The sequence below is a fragment of the Carcharhinus amblyrhynchos genome, chromosome 12 (genome assembly GCF_965287045.1).
Source record: "Carcharhinus amblyrhynchos chromosome 12, sCarAmb.v2.hapA, whole genome shotgun sequence".
In the NCBI taxonomy this organism is placed as follows: domain Eukaryota; kingdom Metazoa; phylum Chordata; class Chondrichthyes; order Carcharhiniformes; family Carcharhinidae; genus Carcharhinus; species Carcharhinus amblyrhynchos.
This window is the reverse complement of record NC_137335.1, coordinates 36,638,697-36,665,954: the sequence shown is the minus strand read 5'-3', so window position 1 is coordinate 36,665,954 and position 27,258 is coordinate 36,638,697. Positions and strand designations below refer to the sequence as shown.

Below are 27,258 nucleotides of genomic sequence, written 5' to 3'. Positions count from 1 at the left end.
TAGTAGTGGGAACTTGTGCATGGAGTCAGAAGAGATAGGTGAAGCGATGAATGAATACTTTTCTTCAGTGCTCACCAAGGACAGGGGCTACGTTTTTGAGGATGAGTGTGTGATACAGGCTGATAGGATGGAGGAGGTAGATGTTCTGAGGGAAGATGTATTAGCAATTTTGAAAAACCTGAGGGTCGATAAGTCCCCTGGGCCAGATGGGATATATCCGAGGATACTTTGGGAGGCAAGGAATGAGATTGTGGAGCCTTTAGCTTTGATCTTTGGGTCCTCACTGTTCACGGGGATTGTGCCAGAGTACTGGAGAATGGTGACTGTTGTTCCTCTCTTCAAGAAAGGAAGTAGGAATGACCCTGGTAATTATAGGCCAGTTAGTCTTACTTCGGTGGTCGGTAAGTTAATGGAAAGGGTCCTGAGGGATAGGATTTATGATCATTTGGAAAGATGCAGCTTAATCCAGGATAGTCAGCACAGTTTTGTGGGGGGTAAGTCTTGTCTCACAAATTTGATTGAATTCTTTGAGGAGGTAACTAAGTGTGTAGTCGAAGGTAGAACAGTTGATGTTGTTTACATGGATTTTAGTAAGGCGTTTGATCAGTTTCCCCATGGTAGACTCATGAAGAAAGTAAGGAGGTGTGGGATAGAAGGAAATTTGGCCAATCGGATAAGTAACTGGCTGTCTCATAGAAAGAAGTCTCACAACACCAGGTTAGAGTCCAACCAGTTTATTTGATAGTCATCTTCATCAGGTATGTGAAAGGTTCTTACTGTGTTTACCCCAGTCCAATGCCGGCATCTCTAAATCATGTGTCATAGAAGTCAGAGGGCAGTGGTGGAGGGAAAATTTTCAGACTGGAGGCCAGTTACCAGTGGTGTACCACAGGGGTCCTCTGCTATTTGTGATATCAATGAATTGGAAGAGGGGGCTGAAAGGGGGATTAGTAAATTTCCTGATGACACCAAGATTGGTGGAGTAGTGGATGAGGTGGAGAGCTCTTGTAGGCTGCAAAGAGACATTGATACAATGCAGAGCTGGGCCAAGAAGTGGCAGATGGAGTTTAACCCTGATAAGTGCGAGGTGATTCATTTTGGTAGGACAAACTTGAATGTGGATTAGAGAGTCAGTGGCAGGGTTCTGAGGAATGTGGAGGAACAGAGAGATCTTGGGATCATATCCACAGATCTCTAAAGGTTGCCACTCAAATGGATAGATCCGTGAAGAAGGCTTATAGTGTGTTAGCGTTTATTAACAGGTGGTTTGAGTTTACGAGTCATGGGGTTATGCTGCAGCTATATAGGACTTTGATGAGGCCAAATTTGGAATACTGTGTGCAGTTCTGGTCACCTCACTATAAGAAGGATGTGGAAGCATTGGCGAGAGCGCAGAGGATGTTGCCTGGTTTGCAGGGTAGGTCTTATGAGGAAAGGTTGAGGGAGCTGGGGCTTTTCTCTTTAGAGCGGAGGAGGATGAGAGGCGACTTAAAAGAAGTTTATAAGCTGATGAGGGGGATAGATAGAGTGGACGTTCAGAGACTATTTCCATGGGGTGGATGTGCCTGTTACTAGGGGGCATAACTTTTAAGGTGGGAGATATAGGAAGGATGTCCAAGGTAGATTCTTTACTCAGAGAGTGGTTAGGGTGTGGAATGCACTGCCTGCTGTGATAGTGGAGTCGGACACTTTAGGAACTTTCAAGCGGTTATTGGATAGGCACATGGAACACACACAGAATGATAGGGAGTGGAATAGCTTGATCTTGGGTTCGGACATAGCTCGGCATAACATCGACGGCCGAAGGGCCTGTACTGTGCTGTACTATGTTCTATTACAAATCCAGCAGCCAGAGACGTGCAGAGGTCATGGTGCCCAGTGGGAAGCCCAATTAACGGCCTCCATTTAAGTCTCCCGGCCTGCAGCGGCCTGGGAGAGTCACTCCCCTATGAGTCTGAGATTTAAAAGACACAGATGTTAGGACAATATTCCATTACAGTCACAGTTAAAATACAATTCACCTCTACAAATTACTTTCCAAAACAACTTCAATGATCATTTTGTGCATCAGGTTACATATTAACTCATCCTTTATACATTTAAATCTGTAGAAGTGATTCTGTGCAAATAATTTTCAAAACAATTTACAATGTAAGTAAATTTCAGTTTGATTTCATGAAATAAATTAGTTCTGTGATCAGAGCTTTAATCAAATACTGATATTCTTTAGGATTTCTGAGTTTTAGAAATGCCTCTTAAAAATAGCTTGTCTTACTCATTCAGTCTCAATTTTTGAGTTGGTTGCAAGGGGGGGTTGGGAAGCCAGTACTAGTTTCCTGCTCCATTGCCATGTGCTACAATGGAGGGTTGTCCCAAGTGACTCTACCATATGATTTTCATTCTTTCCCCCTCTCTCCCTGGTCACAGTTTGATACCTGTATGTGGCTGTTTAACTGATTGCCAAAATTTAAAACTGTGTCAGCAGAATGTCCATCTGAAAGTTATCATGCTGATCAGGGATGGTGATGCAGTGGGGGGGTTGAATCCGAGGAGCTAAAAACCAAAACGCTTTTATCTACATTGTACTTTTCATTTCCCTTGGGCTCCTTAGAGCGCTTTATAATGAATGCAGCACTTTTGATGAGTGTTCACTACTGTAATATAGGAAACACAACAGCCAATTTGCACACAGCTAGCTCCCGCTAAATGCAACATGATAGTTATCGAGGGTTAAATATGGGTCAAAACACCAAGAATAATTCCCCTGCATGTCCTCAAAATAATACCATGGAATCCTGTTTGCCCCATCAAGAGGGTAGAAAGGGCTTTGGTTTAACAGTCATTCGAAAGATGGCATCTCCAATGTTGCACCACTCCCTCCACATGGCACTGGAGTGTCAACCTTGATTTTTATGCTCCACAAGCTCTGCCTACGTTCTTGACTTGTAACAACTTCTGTTCCCTTATGACTCCTATGCTCCATGACCTACTTTTCAATCAAATATCTTGATGTTAAAATTCTCATCTTTATTTTCAAACATCACCTGCCCCTGCCTATCTCTGTAATCACCTCCAATGTACCAGCTCAGTCTTAAGTCAAGTGAGGAAAAGAATATTTGAGGACCATGATCTTAATCTTGATACTAAAGTCATAGTTTACTGGTTCAAGATGCTTTGAAGACTTGGACAGCTTGTAGCAGACATCTTTAAGCACTGGAGAATTATCACCTTGAAAGAACCTCCACATTGGTGAACAGCAGTTCTCTCCCAAGCCAACTTGTCTAGCATTGAGATGCTACTAAGACCAGCTCCGCTGGACACAGAACATAGAACATTACAGCGCAGTACAGGCCCTTCACATATGGCATGTCATCCATATGCCCAACACCAGGCTCCCAAAGCAATTGCTCTCCTTGGAACTTGGTCATGACAAGAGACTCCCAGGAGGACAGTGGAAATGCACTGGGGTTCATCAAAGCATCTCTGAAGAGGTCAAATGTCCCCACCGATTCATGGGAGGCCCTGGCTTGTGACCAACCAAAGTGGAGAAGATTTATTCGGGAAGGCAACAAACACATTAAGAGACTTTGTCAGGAAGAGCAGAGGTGAAGTCAAGGTGTTGGAGGGAGTGCACAAACCCCTGAACAACCTATCTATCCAACCCTTCAAGTGTCTTCTGTCTGCATGCGGCGCAGTCTGCAGATCAAACACTGGATTATCAGCCATCAAATTAGTATGAAAGCTAAATATCCTCGATTCCAAGGGGCCGCCTAAGAAAAAGCAGAATCTCCTTGAAATTCTGGACTCATTTATTTCGAGCCTCTTGAGCAGGGATTTAATTGAAATGTATAAAATTCTGATAGGACAGACCAGATGCAGAAATGTTTCTTCTGGCTGGGGGTGGGGTCTAGAAGAAGTTGTCACAGTCTCAGGATATGGGCAGGCAACTTATAGAAGCATAGAATCCTTACAGTGTAGAAGGAGGCCATTCGGCCCATCGAGCCTGCACCGACAACAATCCCAATCAGGCCCTATCGCTGTAAACCTACATGTTCATCCTGCTAATACCCTGACCAAAAAAGGGCAGGTTGCCTTGGCCAATTCTCCTAACCTGTACATCTTTGGACTATTTACGACTGTGATGAGAAGAAATTTTTTCACTCAGAGGGTGGTGAACCTGTAAAATTCTCAACCACAGAAGGCTGTGGAGGTCAAGTCACTGGGTATATTTAAGAAGAAATTAGATAGTTTTTTTGAATCTAAAGGTGTCAAGAGGTATGAGATGAGTATGGGTGTATGGCATTGAGCTAGGGGATTAGTCATGGACATACTAAATGGCAGAGTATCCTTGCAGGGCCAAATGGCCTACTCCTGCAAGTAGTTTTTTCTGTGTTTCTATCCCTGATTTTATTCACTCCACCACTGATCACCAAGCCTTCAGTTGCCCCAGCCCTAAGCTCTAGAATTCCCTCGCTTTCCTCTCTGCCTCATTTTACACATTTAAGACACTTTTTAAAACCTCTCTCTAACCAAGCCTTTGGTCTTCTGACCGAATATCTCCTAATATGGCATGTTTTGCAATTATGACATCTAATCCTTCATTATACCCGAAGCTCCATAACCTACTCCATTGATCTGATATTCCAATTTATTGCTCCATCCATTATAGTTTTACATCATTCAAATTCTTTTGCATTTTTCTATGTGCTTTTCCTTCTCTGTGGGGTTTTTCCTGAAAGTATTTGTTCATTACCAGTGCAATAATAAATTTATCTCATTATCAATTCTGCATAGAAACTGTCCATTTACGAAGAAATACATAAAATCAATTTGAGGGGAAAAAAAGCTACTGTGCACTCACTGAAGGAAGTCATCATCTTTTATCTTTTCCAAAGCTTTCACCACTGCCATTCTAGTGAATACTGACTGAAAAAAGAAACATCCGTTAAAATTGGTTCTCAGAACTGTAGGTATATATGCAGGATGTGGCGAGGTGAGTTACATCATAGGCTCACTTTAAGGCACAACATTACCAACAAGTCAAATGACTTAGTGATCAAGCCTAATTCACATTTAGTCTCGGTCATCCAGAGAAATTCTCTGGAATTTTCAGAGAATCACTGCAGCACTTCTGGTCAACTGCATCACCAAAGGCTTCACCACAGCTTCTAGGGAGAATTTTCCCACAGGCAGCACAGTTCGTAAACAGTGAGCATGTAGCTACGATAACACCAACTCATTTTTTCTTTATGGGTGTAGAATTTAAACAAACAAAGGGGAAGTTCAAAAGGCTAAGAAAGAGTTAAGTATCCTTCACCCCTCCCTTGCCTTTCATCTGCTTTCCTCTTTTCCCTCAAACTCTTAGCTCCAGCTGATAGGTATTTACCTTGTATCAGTCCATCCATCACTGATGATCCACTGTTTAAACTTGTTTGTTCCAACCAATTGATTTGTCTTGACCATTCTTTCAGTGGTTTGAACACGTGAAAACATCTATTTCCAAACCACCAAAATCATCAATTTTCCAAACCTAATCCTATATCTTGAACTCCTTTTTTTCAGTTTATTTCAGTGAAATAATGACCACAACCAAAATAATTTGTAGGACTCTCATGTGAACTATGGCTGACATCATTGCCCTCACACAGCTCAAGAGGGATGAAGCCGAGATCACTGGGGAGGACACGGATTGCCCTTGTAGGGAAAAGGAGATCGGATTGTCTTAGCAACCAAGTATGGGTCACTCCTCCATTAGTTCAGCACATCCTGACAATCAGTAAGTGACATGCCATTGTATGTTCCTCATGCTCGTGAACTAAAACTTCATCCTCCATTTTGTAGGCATCTGCTGACAGAGGCTGACAAGGGACACCACCAAAACTCCTAGCCTCCAGACCACATCTATGGAGAAAGATGATGACAAACTGTCACAGCATTTACCTTAATGCCCCCCAGCAGTGCAGAGACACGCACCTTGGTGGAACACAGTTCTTGGGGTCACTTTCTGGAGAAGGCTCTTACTGACACAACTTTGAAATAGCTGGAAGCAGAGACAGGCCAGGTCTCTAGCTCAATCCCAATCAGGTGATAAGCCTCTGGAAATGGCATTCCAATTCATGGTAAATAGTCAGCAAGAGACAAGGGATCATCACACAGTGGTGTTTGAAGTGCCCACAAAGAGGACAACCATTAAAGTAATCAAAAATAAGAGGGCAAACAACTTTGCAGGTTGCCTTTCCCCCTGCTGCGGATGTCAAGGCAGAATTTAGAAGTGAAAGGCTTAGAAAAATAAGAACAATTTGGCTCGCAATGTGTTGCGCAAGTGAACACAAAAATTGTAAACAATTGAACATCTGAAAATATGTTCACTTTCAATGCAAATTGTTCCTAATGGCTAGGATGGGAAAACCCATTACTTCATATGAAAGTATTTCAGACAACATTCAGAAGCAATGAATCAGACTCAGTCGATGCAAAGAGTACTGTATTTTCACTATTAAACAATCAGGATGCTATCTGAACAAAAATAAAGCTGGAGAAACATGTAGAATTAATTCAGGTGAACCACGAAAAATGACTTTAAAAAATACCTGCTTGTTTTTTGTTGGTCTAAAGCAGTCTCGACATACAGTGGCCCTAGATTAATAACAAATACCATAATTAAGAACATTCAAACAAAAAGTGTGACCAGGCGCTCAAAAGACAGAAGAAATTATTCGCTAACAAAATGATGAATATTAAGTAGTGTGCACCTTAAAGGGTATTCCTCTTGCTCAAGATCAGCGTGGCAGACCTAGCAGCAAACCATAACATGACATGGAAATAAACAGCTTTGCTGATCACCTTTAGGTTAGTTAAGGATTTTTGCAGTTAAGGAAACAAAACCAGCCATCAACGCTTAAAGGCAAAAGTTGCAATGTGTGATTAACCCCTCAGATACACAAGATCATATTTACAGAGGATGACTTTGGTTTATATTTTTTCCTTAAAAATACATGAGGTAACACTGAGGTTCCACTCAAGAATCTCAAAAGTTCTAAGGGTAGCAGAATTCTTATTGATAGAGAACAGTGCATACATTGATTCTCCAGTTTTATTCCCCCTATCTCGAGTTAGTCAATATATAGCCTGGAAAAGTACCACAATTACTTTCTTCTCCATTAGCTAAATACAGCTGTGGAAAAGCACAGCATACAGGATATTTAGGGAAGTGTTTAGAGTTTTATCTAGAACTACCTGGGTTCAATTCCGGGCTTGGGTCACTGTCTGTGTGGACTTTGCACATTCTCCTCGCGTCTGCGTGGGTTTCCTCCAGGTACTCCGGTTTCCTCCCACAGTACAAAGATGTGTGGGTTAGGTTGATTGGCTGTGCTAAGAAATTGCCCCTTAGTGTCCAGGGATGCGTAGGTTAGAGGGATTAGTGGGTTTAATATGTAGGGATATGGGGGTAGGGCCCGGGTGGGATTCTGTTCGGTGCAGACTCGATGGCCGAAGGGCCTCTTTCTGCACTGTAGGGTTCTATGGTTCTACGGTTACAATATGTGCTTACACACATACCAGTAATTGTGCAGCCCATCCATCTCAATGTCCCCTCTAAATTTTTTAGTTATGTACGCCTGTTATTCTTAATATGCATATTTTAAAATTCTTTTGTATGGCCACGTACATGTAATATCTTAAAGAGGGCAACTGGTCAGTGGCCTATATGGTATGATGGAGTTGATAGCCAGTTGCCCTCACATGTGGCTTACATGCTTGTTTTTTGTTGGTCCAAAAAAATTGTAATATGTTGAGACAGGGCAACATGGTGACACAGTGGTTAGCACTGTTTCCTCAAAGCTCCAGGGACCCGGGTATGATTCCAGGCTTAGGCCGCTGCCTGTGTGGAGTTTGTACATTCTCCCATGTCTGGGAGGGTTTCCTCAAGGTGCTCCGGTTTCCTCCCACACTCCAAAGATGTGCGGATTAGGTGGATTGGCCATGCTAAATTGCCCCTTAATGTCAGGGAGACTAGTTAGGGTAAATGCATGGGATTATGGGGATAGGGCCTGAGTGGGATGTTGTTGGTGCAGACTCCATGGGCCAAATGGCCTTCTTCTACACTGTAGGGTTCTATGATTCTATGTTAAGGAGACATATCAGTAATAAGTATCAAGATTGAAAGAAATCTGACAAAATCACAGTATCTTAGCTGCGTGGCTATTTCCTGTTCTTGAAAAAGCTGCCCAACTCATCACTGTACGTTAGCCTGTATAGTGTTCAACTCAAAGTGGATAAAATATAGGCATGAGAAGTTGCGACACTGTACAAGGAATGCCATAATGGTTCCCCAAACATCTTGCTTCTACTTCAGCAAGGCATCGTTATTGCATCTAACAAAAAGTAACAAGCTTCTGACGCAAGTGTGACCAGGTACTCAAAAGCTCAAAAGACAGTAGAAATTATTCGCTAACAAAATGATGAATATTAAGTAGTGTGCTCCATAAAGGGTATTCCTCTTGCTCAAGATTAGCGTGGCAGACCTAGCAGCAAACCATAACATGACATGGAAATAAACAGCTTTGCTGATCACCTTTAGATTAGTTAAGGATTTTTGCAGTTAAGGAAACAAAACCAGCCATCAACACTTAAAGGCAAAAGTTGCAATGTGCGATTAACCCCTCAGATACACAAGATCATATTTATAGAGGATGGCTTTGCCTATTACAGAAATTGCTGCTGGTATTAACTAACCCCGAGTCACTTCACCAACTGATCAGGCTCATTTACTTGTTTTCCTCACGTTAAGGAGGAGGCACGGCACTCTCAACTGGACTCTTACGAAAGTTTCAATGGAACATGGATGCCCCCATGACAGGTGGCTCCTTTGTTTATGTCATGAAGAAACTCACGCACCGTGAAAAGGTGAACAAAAAAAACCGCAGCACAGGAACAAACCCTTCGGCCCTCGAAGCCTTTAGTGGCCATGCTGCCCAGCTGAACCAAAACCCCCTATCCCTCTGCGGACCATATCCCTCCGTTCCCATCCTATTCATGTATTTGCCCAGACGCCCCTTAGAAGTCACTATTTTATCCTACCTCCCCCGGCAGTGAGTTCCAGGCACCCACCACCTTCTGCGTAAAAAACTTGCCTAGTACATCTCCTTTAAACCTTGCCCCTTGCACCTTAAACCTGTGCCCCCTAGTAACTGACTCTTCCACCCTGGGAAAAAGCTTCTGACTATCCACTCTGTCCATGCCCCTCATAATCTTGTAGACTTCTATCAGGTCTCCCCTCAGCGTCCGTGAACTGGAAGAAAATCTTGAAGAAACAGACATAAATCTTAATAGCACTACTCTAATGAGAAACACATTGTGTGCCATCATAAATGAATAACGAGCTAGAGGGAAACTGGAATCAAAATTAAAAGACAATACAAAATATAAGAAATATTTTGATGCTAAGCGAGAGGAGGTCAAAAAGAAATAAGAACACTTAGGACAGAAGTTAAAAAATAATGCAGGCAAAGAGAAATTATTAAATCAAATTATCAAGGAATACAAAGTAAAATAATAAAATATTCTACAGATACATGAATAATAAAAGGAAAATTAAAGTCCTGGTTCCGACCCCATGGAAAGACCCACTGCTTGTCAGTCAACTATCTGATTGGCACATACTGGTGACTGGCCCTCCTGGTAAGATATACGCTGGGGTCTCTGAGACCCTGTGGCCAGCAAGGATTCTGCCCATTAAATCATTACTTTTTTACCTAAAAAGGTTACAAAATAGACAGTTCATTGCAGGATGAACTTAAAAAGAATATTAATCCAACTGGGATAGAAAAGGAGAAGATTAATAGACAAAAAAGCAAAACTAAAAGAAGATTAACCCCATTTCCAAATAGTATGCATTCGTCAGTGATAGGAAAAATACCAGGATCTATGCAAAGTGTGCATCTAAAATCAGAAAATTAATAATTAGCATGGATTCCAAAAGGGTAACTCACTTGACGAAGCACATAGCATTCTTCAAAGAGATTAAGGAAAGATAGACAAGGGTAATGAGTAGAAGCCATACACTGAGTTTTCAAAATTCCCTTGATAGCATATCACATAGTAGGTGCATGACAAGGGTTAGGGCATGTGGAGTCAGGCGACAAACAGCTGATTGGAAAATAAAAAGACCTAAAAAAACCATAAAGGAGAGAGTAGGAGTAAAGGACAGATTAGAAGTTAGAAAGCAGTGTTCCACAAGAGTAATGCTGGGAACACTATTGTTCGTAATTTACATGAATGATTTGATCACTTGCATCTGGGTTGGTACAGAAAAATCACATCTGCATTATGAGACACTTGGCTGAAAATGCATTCTGTAGTGTGTATCTTAAATTTTTTTTGTCACAAACAAAACCTGATACAACAAAGAAGTTAAAGTCAAAAGTTCTTTCAAGCACTCTGGAAACATGATACAGTACTCATAATGAAAAGAAGCCTAATTTACTCTCACACAAGTTTTGCAAGTGATTATTTGCCTATATATATTAAATAAAACAAAAATATGTCAGCATTACGCAGCAAACAGGGGAGTGATAAATAGGGCAACTTACAGAAAGTGGCAATCCCCATCTGTTTCAGGGTGCGCGAAGATCACACTTACTTCAAATAAACCCTAGTATTGAAACAAAGACAGTTTATCTACCAGCAAAAAAAAGGCCATTTTTTTATAATCTCAAAGCTTTTAATTGACCATTTCAGAATACTGTATCAAAAATAAAGCAAACCAGCTTACTTCTAATTTAAAAGAGTATCATTTCAAATAGTCGTGTGTTTTCCTTACATTTTTTTCCTTCAAAATATAGATAATTCTTAAATGTTCTCATAGGTGAATAAGATTTTATTGATTAGAAAAGCAATCAATTTAGCATCCCAGAAGTTAAAGTGTAACTATCCTATAATCTATCCACATAATGCACTGCATTACATTTTTACATTCCAACATATTCAACTTTGAAACTATAATAGTAATAAAATAAACACTGCCAAAGATCATCCTGAGTTTCTGGAGACATATACTCTACCTTTCCATCCACAGGTACACCAAGTTCCTCAGAAAGCAGAGGATGGGTTATCCACTTGTAGACTTCTTTAAGTTGTAAAATATCATCTTTTGCTAAAACGCTTCCTTGTTGTCTGTCAAACACAGAGCATGATACTTGAAAATCTCACTTAAGCCTTATGTTGATTAGTGCTCAATTTTATGCAGTAATCTTGTAATGACCAGAATAGAATGAGAATTTGAAAAATTGGGTTGCTTGGTTTCAGCTGCAGTGAGAACAGCAACTTTAAATGTGATCAATAAAGAAAACTGTACAAATGCCTTAAGACAGGAACTTGATTTGATTTATTATTGACACATTTACTAGTATACCATGAAAATTATTGTTTCTTGCACGCTATGCAGACAAAGTATTCTGTACATAGAGAAGGGAAGTAGATAGTGCAGAATGTAGTGTTACAGTCGTAGCTAGAGTGTACAGAAAGATCAACTTAGTGTGAGGTAGATCCATTCAAGTCTGATGGCAGCAGGAAAGAGCTGTTCTTGAGTCGGTTGTACATGTCCTTAGACTTCTATATATTTTTCCTGACGGAAGAGAATATGTCCAGGGTGTGAGTAATTATGCTGGCTGCTTTTCTGAGGCAGTGAGAAGTGCAAAAGGACTCAATGGGTGGTAGGCTGATTTGAGTGATGGACTGGGCTTCATTCATGACTCTGTAGTTTCTTGCAGTCTTGGACAGAGCAGAAACCATACTAAGCTGTGATACAACCAGAAATAAAGCTTTCTATGTACGATGCATCTGTAAAAGTTGGTGACAGCTGCAGCAGTCATGTCAAATTTCCTTAGTCTTCTGAGAAAGTAGAAGTGTTGGTGAGCTTTCTTAACTATAACATCCACATGGAAGGATCAGGACAGGTTGTGGTGATCAGAACACCTAAAAACCTGAAGCTGTTGACCATTTCTACTTTGTCTCCAATGATGTAGCCAGGGACCTGTCCTCCACTATGACAATCTCCTTCATTTTGTTGACGATGAGGGAGAGATCATGGTCGTCACACCAGTTCACTAAATTCTCTATCTCTTTCCTGTACTCCGTCCTGTCATTATTTGAGATCTAAGGTGGTGTCATCAGCAAACTTGTAAATCGAGTTGGAGGGGAATTTGGCCACACAGTCATAGGCATATAAGGAGTATAATAAGGGGCTGAGGACGCAGCTTTGTGGGGCACCAGTGTTGAGGATGATAATGGAGGAGGTGTTGTTGTCTATCCTTACTGATTGCAGTCTGTGGGTTAGGAAGTTCAGGATTCAGTCGCAGAGGAAGGAGCTGAACCCCAGGCCATGGACTTGGGAGATGAGTTTTGTAGGAGTAATGGTGTTGAAGGTTAAGCTGTTGTCAATAAATACAAGTCTGACCCAGGTGTCTTTGTTATTTAGGTGTTCCAGGGTTGAGTATTGGGCCAGGGAGACGGCATCTGCGGTGGACCTGTCGCAACAGTAGGCAAATTGCAGTGGATCCACGCAATCTGAGAGGTCGGAATTGATTCATGCCATGACTAACCTTTCGAAGCACTTCATAATGATGGATGTCAGAGCCACTGACTGATAGTTATTAAGAACATAAGAATATAAGAAATAGGAGCAGGAGTAGGCCATCTAGCCCTTCGAGCCTGCCCCGCCATTCAACAAGATCATGGCTGATCTGTCGTGGCTCAGTTCCACATTCCCACCCTCTCCCCATAACCCTTAATCCCCTCGCTTATCAAAAACCCATCAACCCGCGTCTTAAATATATTTAGCAAGGCAGCCTCCACCACTTCAACGGGCAGAGAATTCCAGAGATTCACCACCCTTTGAGTGAAGAAGTTCCTCCTCAACTCATTCTAAGGCAAGCTGCCTGACTTTTTTTTGGTACCAGCTAGGTTTGCTCTTACTCTAATATTAGTTTTCACGGGACAAGAGGTGAAAAGGAAATAATATTGAACGAAAATAGATAACACAGACGAATATAAGTTACAGAATCTCCCTTCTCCTTCAAACCTTCCAGAAATTAAATAGGTGATATACACCTTTGTAGAGAAGTTAACTTTGAGACAATCAATTAATTTTAAACAAAGTTAGCTGTGTGTCTGCTTATAAACAGAATTGAGAATGATAAAGGTGAAAGTGCCTTTTGAAATGTCATAGCAAGGAAGATAGCAAGTAATCAACATATATTACATAATGTAAGATTTAATAGGTGTTTTAGAGCTTTGCTGAAATTTACAGGGTGAAACTTTGCTGGAAGTTTTCTGAAAAGACTAAATGCATTGGGTACAGTTTGCAATGGAACTGAATATCAACTACAGAATGCACTTTAACACTGGCACCTGCCGATTCTGGCAGCATTCTTTACATTGCTAAATCTGTAATTTTGCGGTTCTATAATTTTACCGGTGGGCCAAGAGGGTGGATCTAGTAAAGAGCCACAAGTTGGTGTATAGACGCAATCAAAACTGAATGAACATAAGTATAGAAATATCAAAACAAATGGTCCTGTTAAACGCAGAGAATTTTACTTCTTCCACATTTTCTTACTTGATGACTCACTGCCTTGTAATTCCTTGCTTCTTTTTTTAAGTCAGCTTGTTTCTCCATTTCCTTCAAAAAGCCCCAACTCACAGCTGAAATGTATTTTCTTGGAATAGAGGTAAAGGGTTTTGATTTATTCACATGATTGCACTGTATGGGGGTGATCTTACCGTATCGTCACCCCAGTCAATCAGCATGGTGAGCTGGTAAGATCCACGAGAGGCTAAAAACTGATTTTGCACCTGGTTTCACGCCCCTCACAATCTTACCAGCCTCAATCTGCAGGTGTAATCAGCCTTGCGTCCAAGAAGGGTGCAAGGCTGATTTTAATATTTAAATCTGCGGGGTGGTGCTTGGCCGTTGGGGGGGTTTTGAGGTGATTGGCTGGGGAGAGGAGCCGCAATCTGCAATCAAGGGCAGCAATCGAGGGGGGAAGGGGAGAAGGAGGAGGAGGAGGCAGTGTCCACGGGTGGGGAGGGGAATAATGACAATCTCCCAGTGCACTGTGTACTCTTGACACACTGCAGTGGGACATCAGGGTGTATGTACAATAGCGTCCTCTAGCAGTCATCAGCTGGCTTCCCAGCATGAATGGACTCCGTCTACTCTCCCTTCTGACGAGAATCATAGTTTGCCTCTTTTTTTTCAAATGTGTGGTAAGATTTGATTCTTTTCTCTCAGCGCAAAAAGGGTCAGAAACTCTCCTGTTTTCACGCTCACTTAATTTTTGGAATTTTTTTGGTAAGATAGTTCCCTATATGTTTATCACAAGTAGAGGAGACAAGACTTCATGTCACTGGAAACGTTCATATGTTGCACATAACTTCAATCTACTATTGCAGATTGCTCCAAGTACAGTCAGGTGTCCGGTACAACCCACTTCTACATTCACATCAAAAACTTACTTAGTTGCGTTCATGGTTTTGTCAAACTGTCATTTGTAAGTTTTTAAACGGTCAGAAAGACATTTGAAATGAAAAAACAATTCTGCCAAATTTATTCCCAACTCCAAGTGGATTGCAGCAACCAGGAATAACAAACAAGGCAACAAAAAACATTTAACTGTATATCATTTGAAAGAGAAAGTACGAGGAAGTTAAATTAACAGAAGTTAAATGAAATAAATAAATGCTTTTAACAAAAAAAACAGGGGACAAAAATAGAAAAGATATGGGTTAATTGAATTTTTGTTTCTAGCGTGTCCTTCGTTTCCATTAGTTAATTTCGTAATAAAGCTATTCCTGATATTATTTTATTAAAATACCGAACTTCATTTCAGCATCAGTGTAAGATTTGTAAATAAAAGGAAGATTAGTAGCTAGGAATTCTGGATTTTAAATTTCATAAATCTGTCACAGTATTAAACATATTGCCAACAAAAATTAACCACACAGATGTTCTAACACATTGACCTATCTACCATGCTACTCTATATTGTAACTGCAACAACCACCTGTGCTGACTGCCAATCTCATCAGTAATCTGGGTTGAAGTGAAGAGTTTATCATGTGAGGTGATCACAAAGGGGACAGGGCAAGAATGAGAGCCAGAATGTGGATAGAATCTAGGAACTCTATTTTAGTGGAAGTAGCGAATGTCAAGTGTATTTTGTGCAGAACTGCAGAATATTACCCTTTGTTGGCCAAATAACAAGGCTGAATTCAAGTTAATTAGATTTTTGTTTTGAATAACAAAATATCTTATTGAAGGCTGTTTGCTCATCCTTCCTCCCTGTCCCTTTCCCACATTACCTATTATGTGCAGACTCGAAGAAGTATCAGAATACTTAGCCAAAGAATCCCATTTTATTTGTGAGTTTCTACATCACAGATTATTGATTCACAATGTTATTAAAACCTTATTTAGCCTTTGTCAATGAATAAAAATCAAAGCTCATTATTCACTCATATTACCAGTCCTAATATGAACAGTAGCTACTTTCACATTAATTACTATTTTGAAAACTGCAGTTAGCACCACAAAGACAGTATGAAGTTTTACTTCTCCATTTCAGACTTATAAAAGAAATATTGAACTATGACTCATTAAATCCAGAGCCATTTGCAAATCTTTGCTCTGACTACACTGCTAGTCATGTTACTTTCAAATTAAGATATTCAAATGCCATCTATTTAGGCCTATTTAGGAAAGCAAAATTAAATGTCCTTCACAGTATCATTTGGGAAATGATTTTCAATCTTTGTTCATCTGTTAGAGACTGCATCTTCCCCACAGATTTTGGATGGTTTCCTTTTCCCTTCCCTCTCCACCTTATCAACCTTTTTCTTCCTGCACGTGCACCTCAAAACATATCTCTTTGGTGACTCCTCAAAATTCTGAAGCAGTCTGCACTGGTATGCAGCAAGACCTAGACAACATTCAGGACTGGGCTGAAGAGTGACAAATAACATTCACACCACACAACTGACAGGAAATAACCATATTCAACAAGACAAAATCGAACCATCTCCCTTTGACATTCAATGGAATTATCATCACTGAATCCCCCATTATCAACATCCTGGGGATTACCACTGGTCAGAAATTGAACTGGACCAGCCATACAGATGCTGTGGCTACAAGAGCAGGTCAGAGCCCGTGAATACTGTGGCACATATCTCTCCAAAGGCTGTCCACCAACTTTATGGCACAAATCAGGAGTACGATGGAATACTCTCCATTTGCCTGGATGACTGCAGCTCCAACAATACTCAAGCTCGACAAAGCAGCTACTTGTTTGGCACCCCATCCACCACCTTCAGCATTCACTCTTTCCACCATGGAAACACAATTGTAGCAGTGTGCACCATCTCCAAGATACAGCAGCTCACCAAGGCTCCTTTGACAGCATTTTCTGGACATGTGACCTCTACCACATGGAAGGACAAGGGCAGTGGATACATGAGAACACCACCAACTGCAGGTGCCCCTCCAAGCCACACACCATCCTGACTTGGAAATATATCAACATTCCTTCACTGTTGCTGGATCAAAATCCTGAAACGCCCTCCCTAACAGCACCATGGCTGTACCTACACCACATGAACTGCAGGGTTGGCATCCAAATCTGCCAAGGGCTCCCAGCTGAAGCTAAAAATCTCAACAAGCTAATAAATGTTTTCTTTGTCAGGTTACATTCTTAATTGCCTATGCAGTGATTGATAGAAATGACAGAAAATCTATTTCCAGCTGACAAGCAAAGATTTCAGTGCAGATTCAGTCTTTTTTGCCAGTGTTGTGTTTTCTTTCAGAATTAGTGAATCTGTTCACTTTACTGATCCTAATAGAGTGACACCTAATGGTTCAATTTAAAAATGCAACTAATAAGTTGGGACTGTTACATTCTCAGCCTTATCCCTCTGAGGTGTGGTCACCCTCAGGTTAAATCATCATCAGTCAGCCACCCTGCTCAAAGACAGGAACTGCCATGGTTATCTGGGATTTATGGTGACTTTACCTCTACCTTATGACGCATTGCCTCTCAACAACTTAGGGCCACAAATGTAACTGCATCATGCATCACATATGAACTGCACGGAGTAAAAAAAAATTCATATAACTTGCACCATTAAAACTGTTCAGCTGCATTCCAAAAGTAGAAAACACAAGTAATATGATAAATAATCATTAATTTCTGCATATTGTTGACAATAAAAAATGGCATCTTTCTTGTTAGTTTGAAAACTGACTTGAGTTACCCATATGAATCAATTAACTCTTTTCAGTGACTGTGAATGACTCACACGTTGCTCTCAATTTGACGTCCAAAGCCTTCACCATATCACTGACGTAGTTTCCTGCTTTCCCCCCTCACCAGCTCTGCCTAAGCCACTTTGTGGCCAAAGTCTATTTCTATGACTTAAAATCAGTTCAGTTCCACCAGTTCACAAGCAAATTAGTGACACGCCACCAGCCTGGCTTCACAAAGATCACAGTGTCATTTTTAAAGGTCTCCCCAGTCTCAGAGTTCAGTGACAGACTCCCCTCCTGCAACCCCACGGATTCCGCACCCACCCCCCCCCTCCCCCGGTGATCAAGGGAGTATCCCCAAACCTTTCACTCTTGAGGGGCAACCTCTCCCCCAACACTAAATGGACAGATCACTGTACCCGCACCCTTCCCACCCCTCCTCGTGACACTCCAAATATGATGTCACAAAATTCCCACTCCTCTCAAGCTCCCCCTTTAACCCCCAGCCTCTGGCAGTGACACACAGGCGATGCCCCTTGCCATCACAGCCACTGTCAGTGCCAAGGTGTCAGGATGGGGAGCAGTGCTAGTCTGCCCTATGCCTGGAAGCTACCTCCAGTGCAGGCATGCTATTCCAGCATAAGAGGTTGAAGAAAACCCACTATGAAATGAAAATTCAGTCAAGATCTTCAGAACATAAACATAACATAAGAACATAAGAAATAGGAGCAGGAGCAGGCCATCTAGCCCTTCGAGCCTGCCCCGCCATTCAATAAGATCATGGCTGATCTGTCGTGGCTCAGTTCCACATTCCCGCCCTCTCCCCATAACCCTTAATCCCCTCTCTTATCAAAAACCCATCAACCCGCGTCTTAAAAACATTTAGCGAGGTAGCCTCCACCACTTCAACGGGCAGAGAATTCCAGAGATTCACCACCCTTTGAGTGAAGAAGTTCCTCCTCAACTCCATTCTAAACTGCCCCCCCTTTATCTTGAGGCTGTGCCCCCTAGTCCTACTGTCCTTTCTGAGCGGGAAGAGTCTCTCCACCTCTATCCTATCCATCCCATTCATCATCTTATACGTCAAGTGCCGGAAGATTGGAAAGTGGCTAATGTTACGCCGTTGTTTAAGAAGGGTGCCAGGCAAAAGACGGGGAATTATAGGCCAGTTAGTTTAACATCTGTTGTAGGTAAAATGTTAGAATCCGTCATCAAGGAGGAAATAGCGAGGCATCTTGAGGGGAATTGCTTGATAGAGCAGACGCAGCACGGTTTCGTTAAGGGGAAGTCGTGTCTGACAAATTTACTTGAGTTCTATGAGGATGTGTCTAGGGCGGTGGATAGAGGAGAGCAGGTGGATGTGGTCTTTCTTGATTTTCAGAAGGCATTTGACAAAGTACCTCACAAGAGGTTATTGCAGAAGGTCAGGGGACATGGAGTTGGGGGTAGGGTGTTAGCGTGGATAGAGGACTGGTTGTCAAATAGGAGGCAGAGAGTGGGGGTCAATGGGTGCTATTCGGATTGGCGGTTGGTGACTAGTGGAGTGCCTCAGGGGTCAGTGCTGGGGCCTCGGCTATTTACCATTTATATAGATGATCTGGAGGAGGGAACTGAGTGTATGGTGTCAAAATTTGCTGATGACACCAAGATTGGTGGAAAGGCAAATTGTGCGGAGGGTGTAGAGAGTCTGCAGAAGGATCTAGATAGGCTGGGCGAATGGGCCAGGAACTGGCAAATGGAATTTAATGTTGGCAAGTGTGAGGTGGTCCACTTTGGTAGGAAGAATGGTAGGAAGGACTATTACTTACGTGGAGAAAAACTGCAGCAGGCGACTGTGCAGAGGGACCTCGGGGTCCTTGTGCATGAGTCGCAAAAACCCAGCTTGCAGGTGCAGCAGGTGGTCAGGAAGGCGAATGGGATGCTGGCCTTCATAGCGAGGGGGATTGAATATAAAAGTAGGGAGGTCTTGCTGCAGCTATATAGGGCATTGGTAAGGCCGCAGCTGGAGTACTGTGTGCAGTTTTGGGCGCCGTACTTACGCAAGGACATTTTGGCCTTGGAGGGAGTGCAGAGGAGGTTTACTAGGCTGATGCCGGAGTTGAGGGGGTTGAGCTATGAGGAGAGGCAGCATTCCAAGAACTCCCCCTCGAGCCCACCTCGTCCAACATGGGTCGACCAATCAATATGCAGATTGAAATCCCCCATAACTACGGCCGTCCCATTCCTGCACGCCGCACTTATTTGCACGTTAACAGCCCGCCCCACCTCCAGATCATTATTCGGGGGCTTATAGACGACACCCACCAGCGTCTTCCTCCTTTTGCTGTTCCTAATCTCCACCCACAACGATTCCACTTTCTGCTCCTTGGCTCCAATATCATCCCTTGCTACCACCCTGATGCTATCCTTAATCAGCAGAGCTACGCCCCCCCCCTTTTCCCTCCTGCCTATCCTTCCTGAACACTTGATCCTATCCTTCCTGAACACTTGAAACCAAGAATAACCTGTTTCAAAAAATTGCAGTTAGAACCAGCTGACACTAGCAAGCACTTGAGATCAAAGAGAAAGCCTGTTTTACAAAAAAACTACGGTTAGAAAAGAGAAAGCACTTCAAAAACAAACAAAGTTACTACCTGCTGTGAAATAGCCTGAACCTGTCAATCAGGTGGCTAGTAAAAGTACTGAAGAATGAAATTGAATGTAAACAAAGCTCTTCAAAGCATTTACGCTTCTCAGATGGCTAGAGACATGAAAGTGTAGTGTTAGAGAAATGGAGCCAGACTGAACAGATGTGGTGAAAAGAGGAAATACTTGAGGCTTTCTGGAACGTGAACTGATTCTATCAACAATAAACTGTTTGATCTACTTTGGAGTTGTCAATCAAAACAGTTCAAAGCTGGTCAGGCAGCACTGCCCCTCGTTCAGGCTACAATGGGGACTCACCCAGTTAAATCCTGTCCATCAGTCTACTTCAAAGAGGTCTGTTCATACCTGGGGCTTCTGAAAGAAGGCAAGAAAATCCCCCTAATGAAACTGACATGTCCTGTCAATCAGACTACTTCAAAGGCTTCTAATAACAATTGGGGCTTCTGAATCAACCAAGGGCAATCCCCTCTCTAGAACGGTAAGCTGCTGTGATTTGAAGACCTCTAGGTATTCAGGGGACATGGATATTAAAGAACCAGGCCACTTTAAATGTTTTACAGAACACAGACAATAATAAAGATTTTTTAACAGAAAATTGCCCGAAACCATCAAGATAAGAATGATCTGAGCATTTTCCAGGCTGAGAGGAGGAAGTCCAACCACAAGACCTTAATTCCAGAGGACAGGCGAGGTCAATCCCTCTCTTCCCAGCCTAACCCTACCCAGTTCCCAGGTCCGTTAGGGTACCCTTCCTCTGCAGTCTGGTACCAGTAGAAGGGCACATCAGCACATACTTACCCTCCCTTGGAGTCCAAGGTGCCAAATCCATGCTTGTCAGGACCAGTATTATTTGGTGCCTGCTGGGGTGGGGGTGGCAGGAGCATACCAGGAGGCCGGAGCATCTGGCCTCAAGCCTAATAATTAGATTATAATGTATATTCATGATTATTCATTGGGTTCTCAGCCACTGTGGGCAAGGACCTGATTAGGGCAGAGGCAGCGGACCAGGAGACTCCCAATGGATTTCACGCTCATCATGAATCACATTATGACTCTCACACCCAATTCAACAGTCTATCGGGAATTTTGCTTGGAGTTAGCGACCCCAGTGAATGTCCCACCTACCCTGCATACTCATCAACATATACACACACCCGTGCACACATGCCCACACCAACATGCACACATGCACCAACACGCATACACACCCATGCGCACACAGGTACCAACACACACCCACACACGCACACCCACCCACTCACACACCTGCATGCCCGTACACCCGATGCTCGTGCGCATCCACGCCCACACGCACCCATGCTCGCGCACACCCGCGCTCGTGCATACCCACACTTGTGCACACCCACGCCCACCCATCCACTCACCCATGCACACCCACCCACGCACGCATGCCCACCCACGCATGCCTACCCACCCAAGTGCACCCACCCAAGCGCGTCCACCCAAGAGCACACACACGAGCATCCCCTCCCACATGCACCCACGCACACACACAGTTTAAGCCTTTCTTTTCCATGTGACTATGTGAAAACAATATCTGAAATGAGAAAAATTAGTTGTCTGGCAAATTTCATTTTTACCAGTTTACAAGAACCAGAAGAGTTTGGAAAGTGCAGGGTTGGAGCAGAAAGTGAATATATTGCATATTAAAAATAAAATTGACAGGTTTCTTAAATAAGAAAAGATTTTCAGTTGCAGAAAGGTTTTAGCCAATTTTTAAAATGCTAAGTAATTTCAAAGAATAGCTTATTTGAACATGAAATCAGTTTCAGATGCTGACTTATGTTATTGCAAAACAAGCAACAAAGAAAAATTCCCTGCAATGATTACTTACCCTACTTCCTGTTTTACCAGCAACCACGTGGCATGCTATTAGGAGGTGGTCACACCCAGAGGCGAAAGGAAGAAAACAAGTGTAAACAATTAAAATGAGGTAATATTCCTTGATATCTGTGATTGAGTGTCTAAGCTCATCACGAGAGATACAAATCATAGAAGGTACAGCCCATTCAACCAAACATGTCATAAAACAGGAAGTGAACCCCACACATTTGATACATACCAAATGACATCCCAAACCAGTTGTACAAGGATTTTAGAAATCTCCTTTCACTCTATACAACAATAATATGGTTATATTTTCTGGAACATTTACATTTCTATCTATAGTTCTCAACTTTTTTTCACATTGAAACCCCTTTCTTATTCGTACTATTTTTACGAATATAAGGAAAATATTTTAACTAGAATATTCAGGAGGACTGGAAAAAGAATTTTGGTCAGTGATGGCATTTTCAGCACTTAATGTCAGCATCAAGCGCCTTCAGATCAGGCACCAGGTATAGAACAATACATAGTTTCTTCTCTCCCACCCCATTGTAGAAGACCACACTACAGCGAAAAAGTTTTCAGTGTTTTATTCTGAAGCTCTGCTGCTAGTTTATAAAAGAACCACAGAGTTCCAGTACTTTTTCTGCATTAAAACTGGGGCCTAGGTTCGATTTCCAGCTTGGGTCAATGTCAGTGCAGAGTCTGCATGTTCGCCCTATATCTGCGTGGGTTTCCACCCACGAAAGATGTGCTGGTTATGTACATTAGGTACCATGCTAAATTCTCCCTCAGTGTACCTGAACAGGTGCCAGAGTGTGGCGACTAAGGGGTTTTCATAATAACATCATTACAGTGTTAATATAAACCTACTTGTGACACTAATAAATAAACCTAAACAAAAGTTAATTAAACGTACGTTTTTATTACTTATATTTTACTTACAACTTAACAGCTATCCTTCAATCTTTCCCCTTCTTTGTTGGGCTTGTTAAGATTATCTCTATCCTCCAAGTTCTGATTTACCAGAAATCTCTATCCTTCCAAACTGAAAATTTATGCCTTAACGAAGCATTTTTATTTGGCACAGCTCTGTTGCGAGAAGTTCATCTAGATGACAAGGAGCATCTCAAACTCAAGAGGGACTGAATGGGGCAGAGATTTATTAAATCTTTCTCATCCAGCAATCGAAGGAGAGCAGTATTAGTATTGGTTAATAAAAATCTGCGGATTAGTTTCAAAAACTATGTAGTTGTCAAGGGACTGGTATATGGGGAGTATGTGTATGTGTCAAAAATGAATGCTTATGGTTCTCCTAATTATTCCTCGGACTTTATCACTAAGGTCTTTATGTACTTTGCTAAACTGGCTTCCAATTATTCATTTATTGGTGGTGATTTTAATTGCCATCTTAACCCACTGTTTGATAAACTCCGTTATGAGCAACCTAACATCTCCTAACAATTGGAATACTTCAAAGGGGTCTAATCACAACTGAGGCTTCTGAAATTAACCAAGACCAATCTCCTCTCTGTAGTGGTAAACTGCTTCCAAGCGTTCAGGGCATTGGTCTCAGCTTCTGAAGAGGTGGGTCATCTGGATGCGTGGAGAACTTTGCATCCCAAGGAAAAAGAGTTTACTATTTTTTCACCCCTCATTTGTGTCACAGCAGGATTAACTACTCTTTTGTGCTGAATGTGATATTGCAGTCAGTTGTCTTATACCATAGGGAGTGCTGTGACCTCTGATCACACTCCAATTTTTCTAGAATTTTGTCTCAAGAGGGCTTACCTATCGGCACAAGTCCTAGAAATTTGCTGCAACTTTACTGAAAAACCATCATTTCATCTTGTATTTCAAGACCAAATTTGATGTCTTTTATTGGGTTAATTCTCCTTCTGATGCAAGTCCCTCTATTCAATGGGAGACCTGCATGACCATTACTAGAGGTTTGGCTATCTCATTCTCAGCCAGAAAGAGGCACAGATTAATGAGAGCAGCGATGTCAGCTGGACGTCTGGCTAGCTGAATTGGAGACAGAGTACAGTAGGAATTTGTCATGTGAAGCTGAAGGAGATTGGTGTAATTCTTTGTTGACCAGCATGCAAAGAGGAGTTTGAGATCTGCTAAGTAGAAGCTATCTAACTTTTGGAATAAACCAAGTAAGTATTTGCTTTTTCTTACTAAGAAGAAATCACAACTTTAGGATGATAGCTTTGGTGGTGGACTCCAAAGGTAATAGGAGGATTAGGGCAGAAGATATTAATAGGGATTTTATGCCAACATGTATAGATCAGAGCAAGCTGAGGATGCTCTGGTACTTATGGTGCATTGCTTCTCTTCAGCTTCCCGCTGTCTCAGAGGATCTGAGAACAGCTTTGAACGCTCCGGCCTCTGGGGAGGAGGTGGTCTCTGACATAGAGGAGCTTCAACCTAGTAAGGCACCCACACTTGATGGTTTTGGTGTGAACTCCACAAGGAATTCAAAGACTTGCTATTAGACTCATTAATTGGTATGTACAATCATTCATTTGGCTTAGGTTTGCTCTGTGAGGTGAATATTTTATAGACCTATTTCTTTATTAAATGTTGATTTGAAAGTGTTGTCTAAGGTTCTGGTTTTGCACCTGGAGAGTTCCTGTGATTATCCTGGGGGATCAGACTGAATTTATTAAAGGTCGGAATGCATGCAATAATGTTAGCAGATTGCTGAATATTATCCAATATTCCTGCTTTGGACGGGTTAGTGATCTCCTTGGATGCCATAAAAGCCTTTGATAGGATAAAATGGATTATCTGTTCTATATGTTGCATAAGTTTGAACTGGGAGGGGACTTTGTGAAGTGGATTCAAGTACTCAATAGGGACTCAATGGTGGAGGTCCTCACAAATAGTTATAGATCAGAGAATTTCAGCCTTCAGAGAGAAATTAGGCAGGGATGTTCTGTCTCCTCTTTTGGTTGCATAGCTATTGAACTTTTGGCTGAGGCCATTAAATGTAACCCCCAAATTTATGGGTTGTCCGATGGAGTAGCAGCATAAAATTTTGTTTCATGCAGACGACGTGTTGCTGTTTGTCTCCAAGCCGAGTATCTCTGTTCTGCTATTACTGATGTCGTGGCTCAATTTGGTCTTTTTTCAGGTTATAAGATTAATTTCACAAAATTGGAGGCTATATCCCTGGGCCGGTTAAGAGGTAGACCGCCTCCTTCTTGTTTTCCCTTTATTTGGTCCCCTTTGGGGTTTACTCATCTGGACATTCATACTCTCCTGGTTTTCGGTAGCTATATGAAGCAAACTTTCCTCCATTATTGGTTTCTATTAAGTGTGGCTTACATTATTGGTCATCTACCAATATCCTGGTTGGAAGAACTGCCTTGATTAAAATCAATGTGTTGCCTAGGCTATTTTATCCTTTGCAAATGCTACCTATCCTGTTGCCTGCTAAGATCTTTAAAGAAATTGATGGGTAGTTTAGTTTTTTGTTCGGAATAATTAGAAGCCAGGTTTAAAATGAGCAAACTTGTCTGTTGCTAAAGAAGGGCTAGGGATACCAAATATTAAGATGTACCAGTTAGGTTCTGACCTTAGATTTACATAGGTGAATGGGTTAGGGGAGACCACTTCTCCATATGACTTGACATTGAAGCTGATCAATCCACGTACTTCCTGCAGTCACTTTTATTTCTTAGCAAGCCTAAGGTGGTTTTAGGTAAGTGCAATAATCATTTAATTGCTATTAACACTCAAAACTCGGAGTACAGTCCGGGAGTTGGTGTGGCGGTCTAATTTTACTGCTGCTTTTACTTCAGTTTAGAGTCATCCGTATTTCCTGCCAGGTCTTATGGATCACATCTTAAGGGACAGAGGACTCTGTAAGCTGGGGATAGTGTTTGCTATTATCTTCTGAGCAGTGGTGTCAAGAGTTTGTTCTTTTGAAACTTTTTTTTGTAGATATTTGCAACTTAGGGACTTGGTCCTTAATAAAACAACTCTTCTTTTTGATGCTAAGATTTCCCTGGTGGAAATAAATCCTACTATCTGTAGAGACATGACACTGGTGAGAATACATTGGACACACTGTACTCTTGGGAGAGAGACCTTGCAGTAAATATTGAAGAGGAGATATGGGGTGATATTTGGGAACGTGCTAATAAAATTTCAGTTTATAATAGAACAAAGGAAATTCAGCTTAAGGTCTTGCACCGTACATATATTACTCCAAGCTTGCAGCAAAGGTTTGACCTAGCCATATCCTCATTACATCAGAAGTGCAAGGTGGCTATGGGGGATTACCTGCATTGTTTTTGGTCCGGTGTCAAGATTAAGGCCTATTGGTTTAATGTTCTTAAAGAGCTTGAGAGGATTGTTGAAAGGACCTTGGGGGGGTAATTCCTTACATCTGATACTGTGACTCTCAGACAAAAAGGTCAGCAATGTGAATGGCAAAACGCTGTACAATATCCTAACATCTGCAGCACAGAAGAATATCCTTTGCTCATGGATTAGTGATGAGCCTCTTTCAATTGGGAAACGGCATAAAGTCATTCTGGAATGTGTACCAATGGAATTTTTGACTTGATTACCTCAAGCTAAATTGGATACATTCTGTCAAGTTTGGGACCCTTATCTTAAAGTTCTGGGCTCTGCACTGTCTAATTTACTCGTGCAAGGTATTCCATAAGTTCTGTGGCTCTGTTGCCATTATCTTGTGAGCTCGGTTGTGCACTGCTGACTCAATTGCAGCTGCATCCTGTAATCTGATATCTCCCCACCCTTCAATATAGCCTTTTGTTACTTGTATGGTGGGAGGCACTGGATGCAACAAATAATCCAAACCAACCATATTGGTACTTTTTTTTTCTCTCGCTCCCTACTTGTATTTGTTGGAAAATGATCCTGCTGCACTAATATTTGAGAGTTTGCTGCTTTTTTTGTATAAAATGAAAAAATCTTCAACAAAATTATGTTTAATAAAACCAAGCATTTGTATATGTAATGGTACAGTAGACTGTAACTCAACATTGGGGGGTGGGGGGGGTGGAGGCGGAGGAGAAGGAGGAGGAAAAGGAAGATCAGCCATGATCATAATGTATGGGGGATAGGCTCGAAGGCCCAAATGGCCTACTTCTGCTTTTAGTTTCTATATAACATGACCATGACGGACAGTGTGGAGGAAAGAGAGTAAAATAACACACACAAGTGGAACTAAAGAAAAATGAGAAATGTGATGGAAACATGGACTAAAAGAATTTTGCCAATTGAGTTGACGCAAATCATCACACCACAGGGAAAACAAAATATAAAGCTTTAAATCAGCCTCTCTCTCTCTCTCCAAAACCAATCCTCCACTCAGTGTCTTATCTTCTTGGCATAGCCCCTCCTTCTCTTTGATGTCTCTCTCAATGCATTACATCCCAACCTCTACCTTGTTTATTCTCCCTTTCACGTCTTCTCGCTCACCA

The 27,258-nt window shown here is 41.8% G+C and overlaps 1 protein-coding gene across 1 annotated transcript in view; it reads right to left on the bottom strand.

Annotated features, from left to right (window-relative positions):
- Positions 1-27,258, bottom strand: part of pus10 (pseudouridine synthase 10) — a 93,721-nt gene that overhangs the window by 20,893 nt on the left and 45,570 nt on the right. The window contains exons 5-9 of the mRNA XM_080200385.1: positions 21,801-21,835; positions 11,061-11,172; positions 10,590-10,651; positions 6,591-6,636; positions 4,862-4,926 (exon numbers count right to left, since the gene is read on the bottom strand). Of these exons, the coding sequence (XP_080056511.1) occupies positions 4,862-4,926; positions 6,591-6,636; positions 10,590-10,651; positions 11,061-11,172; positions 21,801-21,835 (320 nt within the window). The remainder of the gene's footprint in view (positions 1-4,861; positions 4,927-6,590; positions 6,637-10,589; positions 10,652-11,060; positions 11,173-21,800; positions 21,836-27,258) is intronic.